Source organism: Rhincodon typus, unplaced genomic scaffold, assembly GCF_021869965.1.
Source record: "Rhincodon typus isolate 14 unplaced genomic scaffold, sRhiTyp1.1 hic_rhity00003398, whole genome shotgun sequence".
Taxonomy (NCBI): Eukaryota; Metazoa; Chordata; class Chondrichthyes; order Orectolobiformes; family Rhincodontidae; genus Rhincodon; species Rhincodon typus.
In genome coordinates this window covers 13,812-17,765 of record NW_025969036.1, presented here as the reverse complement: position 1 = coordinate 17,765, position 3,954 = coordinate 13,812, and the positions used below count along the sequence as shown (strand labels likewise).

Genomic DNA, 3,954 nt, shown 5'->3' with positions numbered 1-3,954 from the left:
TTTTAAAACCTGTTCTGAGGAGCTGTAATAAATCTTGTGGTATAGTGAGCCACAGCAGCTTCCATTGGTCTAGACCCTGATGGAGGATTCAGCAGTTGGGTGAGTGACTGAGGTAATGGAGCTGGAAGATGGTTTCTCAGTCCTGGGGTGGGAAATTCATGTGGCTGTTGAATTAGATGCTGAGGTTGTGAACTGGTTTAGCCTGAAGCAGGAGATCGAGCTGGAAGCCGGATTATAAAATTATCGGGCACCAAAAGCTGTCCTCTCAATACATGATCGAGAAATTGTACTTTATTTAAAATCAAATGTTACACAAACAAATTGATATTTGTGGGGGAGCATGGAGGGGGTAAAATCAGAATAAGTGATGGCGGGGTAGAGTAAGATATTGTCAATAAACACATGGAATTTAACTTCATGGGCCAGATTTTTCTGGGGAGTGGCAATTTCGTGCAGATTGTTATTTCGGCCTTTCTTTTCAACGAAAGAAGGGAGTTCTAGCCTTCTGAAAAGAAATTCCGGTAAGATCTCCGTCGAAAATGTGGACTCCCGCAGAACGATCAGCGGAAGGCAAGCCTCGCCTCTTTTCACAACAGTCAGCTGCAGTAATCTGATATTTAAAGGTCCTGACAACCACTTTGACAGCTGTTGTCAAAGTGTTAAATGCAAAACCCAATTGACTTGTCAGGGTGCTGGAAGAATTGGGTGCCAGTTAAGTAGATGCCAGATGAATGCAGTGTCAGTTGGGGTGGAGGGTGTTAGGATTGCCAGTTGGGTAAGTGGCAAGGAGGCTCATTTTAAGTTGTTAGGGTAGGTCAAGGTAATCAGGTGAAATTGTGTCTGGCAACGGATGAGGAAGTTGGTGTTTCTATAGGAAGGATGTTGTTAAACTTGAAAGGGTTCAAAAAATATTTACAAGGATGTTGCTGGGATTGGAGTGTTTAAGCAATAGGGAGAGACTGAGCAGCCTGGGGCTTTTGTTCTCTGGAGTCTGAGGCTGAAGGATGACCTGATAGAGGTTTATAAATTCATGAGGGACGTGGATAGGGTGACTAGCCAAGGTTAGGGGAGTTCAAAAGTAAAGGACATAGGTTTAAGGTGAGAGGGGAAAGGTTTAAAAGGGAGCTGAGGGGCAACTTTTTCACACAGAGGGTGGTGCGTGTACAGAACGAACTGCCAGAGGATGTGGTGGAGGCGCGTACAATTACAATATTTTAAAAGGCATCTGAATGGGTACATGAATAGGCAGGGTTTAAAGGGATATGGGCCAAATGCTGGCAAATAGGACTAGGTCAGCTGAGGATATCTTGTCCACGCGGCCGAGTTGGACTGAAGGGCCTGTTTCCATGCTGTATAACTCAATGACTCTCTGAATCTTTGGGCTTTAGGTCCAGGAAGGTGAGGTTGGGTCCGATGATGGATTGGGTTGGGTCGGTCCGAACAGAGCAGGTCCGGTTGGGGTGGGTGAGGTACATCGTGAGGAAAGTGTTGGGGGAATCAGGAACAGCATCTGGTAGAGGGGTTAAAATTGAATCAGAGATAGTAGGAACTGCAGATGCTGGAGAATCCGAGACAACAAGGTGCAGGGCTGGATGAACACAGCAGGCCAAGCAGCATCATGGGAGCTGTTGAGTCTGGGGCTGGGGTGGGGAGGGGCAGGCAACGGAGATTAGTGTTCTGGGCAGAATGTATTAGGTGTTAAGGATATCAAGTCAATGCAGTTTTTCTGCTGCCTCTGCCTCCGCGCTTGCTTCTTCAACCGTGAGCCTAACGCTCCCTCTACTGACCCCTTCTCCCGCCTCCAACACACCCCCTCCTCCTGGACACCACCCCAAGGCCTTCTACCTTCCCTCGACCTCTTCATCTCCAACTGTCGTCGTGACATCAATCACCTCAATCTCTTCACCCCTCTCACCCACTCCAACCTCTCCCCCACAGAACGTGCAGCCCTCTGCTCCAATCCCAACCTCACCATAAAACCCGCGGACAAGGGAGGTGCAGTTGTAGTATGGCGCACTGACCTCTACATCGCCGAGGCCAGGCGCCAACTCTCCGACACCACCTCCTACCACCCCCTTGATCATGACCCCACCCCTGACCACCAAACCATCATCTCCCAAACCATCCACAACCTCATCGCTTCAGGTGACCTCCCACCCACGGCCCCCAACCTCATCATTCCCCAACCCCGCACCGCCTGCTTCTATCTCCTTCCCAAAATCCACAAACCTGACTGGCCTGGTCAACCCATTGTCTCCGCCTGCTCCTGCCCCATTGAACTTATCTCCACCTATCTGGACTCCATTTTCTCCCCCTTGGTCCAGGAACTCCCTACCTACGTCCATGACACCACCCACGCCCTCCACCTCCTCCAGAACTTCCAATTCCCCGGTCCCCAACACCTCATCTTTACCATGGACATCCAGTCCCTATACACCTGCATTCCCAATTCAGGTGGCCCAAAGGCCCTCCGCTTCTTCCTGTCCCACATGCCCAACCAGTCCCCCTCCACTGACACCCTCATCCGCTTAGCCAAACTCATCCTCACCCTCAACAACTTCTCTTTCAATTCCTCCCACTTCCTACAGACAAAGGGGATGGCCATGGGTACCCGCATGGGCCCAAGCTATGCCTGCCTCTATGTAGGTTATGTGGAACAATCCGTCTTCTGTACCTACACTGGCCCTAAACCCCACCTCTTCCTCTATTACACTGATGACTGTATCGGCACTGCCTCATGCTCCCACGAGGAGCTCGAACAGTTCATCCACTTCACCAACACCTTCCACCCCAAGCTTAAGTTCACCTGGACCATCTCTAATACCTCTCTCTCCTTCCTGGACCTCTCTGTCTCCATCTCCAGCAACCACCTAGAAACCGATATCCATTTCAAGCCCACCGACTCCCACAGCTACCTAGAATACACCTCCTCCCACCCACCTTCCTGCAAAAATGCCATCCTCTGTTCCCAAGTCCTTCGCCTCCACCGCATCTGATCCCAGGATGAGGCATTCCACTCCCGTACATCTCAGATGTTCTCATTTGTCCTCGCAACTGCACCCCCGCCCCCCCACCGCTGCCGCCGCCACTCAGTGGTCGAGAACGCCCTTGACCGTGTTTCCCGCAACTCATCCCTCTCACCCCTTCCCCGCAATAACAACCAAAACAGAATCCCCCTCGTCCTCACGTACCAGCCCACCAACCTCTGGATCCAACGCATCATCCTCCGACATTTCCGCCATCTGCAATCCGACCCCACCACCAAAGACATTTTTCCCTCCCCACCCTTATCTGCTTTCCGGAGGGACCACTCTCTCCGTGACTCCCTTGTCCGCCCCACACTCCCCTCCAGCCCCACCACACCCGGCACTGCTCCCTGCAACCGCAGGAAGTGCTACACCTGCCCCCGTACCTCCTCCCTCACCCCCATCCCAGGCGCCAAGAAGACTTTCCACATCAAGCAGATGTTCACCTGCACATCTGCTAATGTGGTATACTGCATCCGCTGTTCCCGTTGTGGCCTCCTCTACATTGGGGAAACCAAGCGGAGGCTTGGGGACCGCTTTGCAGAACACCTACGCTTGGTTTGCACTAAACAACTGCACCTCCCAGTCGCGAACCATTTCAACTCCCCCTCCCATTCCTCAGACGACATGTCCATCCTGGGCCTCCTGCAGTGCCACAACGATGCTACCCGAAGGTTGCAGGAACAGCACCTCATATTCCGCTTGGGAACCCTGCAGCCCAATGGTATCAATGTGGACTTCACAAGCTTCAAAATCTCCCCTCCCCCTACCGCATCCCAAAACCAGCCCAGCTCGTCCCTTCCTCCCACCTATCTCCTCCTCCCACATCAAGCCCCACCCCCATCTCCTACCTACTAACCTCATCCCGCCCCCTTGACCTGTCCCCTCCCTAACTCCCCACCTACACTCATCTTTACTGGCTCCATCC

General features: G+C 52.2%; 1 protein-coding gene across 1 annotated transcript in view; it reads left to right on the top strand.

Annotated features, from left to right (window-relative positions):
• Nucleotides 1-64: 64 nt before the first annotated feature.
• LOC109918759 (COMM domain-containing protein 10) overlaps nucleotides 65-3,954 on the top strand; it is a gene marked incomplete at its 3' end in the record, with an annotated part of 14,930 nt that continues 11,040 nt past the window's right edge. The window contains exon 1 of the mRNA XM_048593653.1: nucleotides 65-99. Coding sequence (XP_048449610.1) covers nucleotides 80-99 — 20 coding nt within the window. The remainder of the gene's footprint in view (nucleotides 100-3,954) is intronic.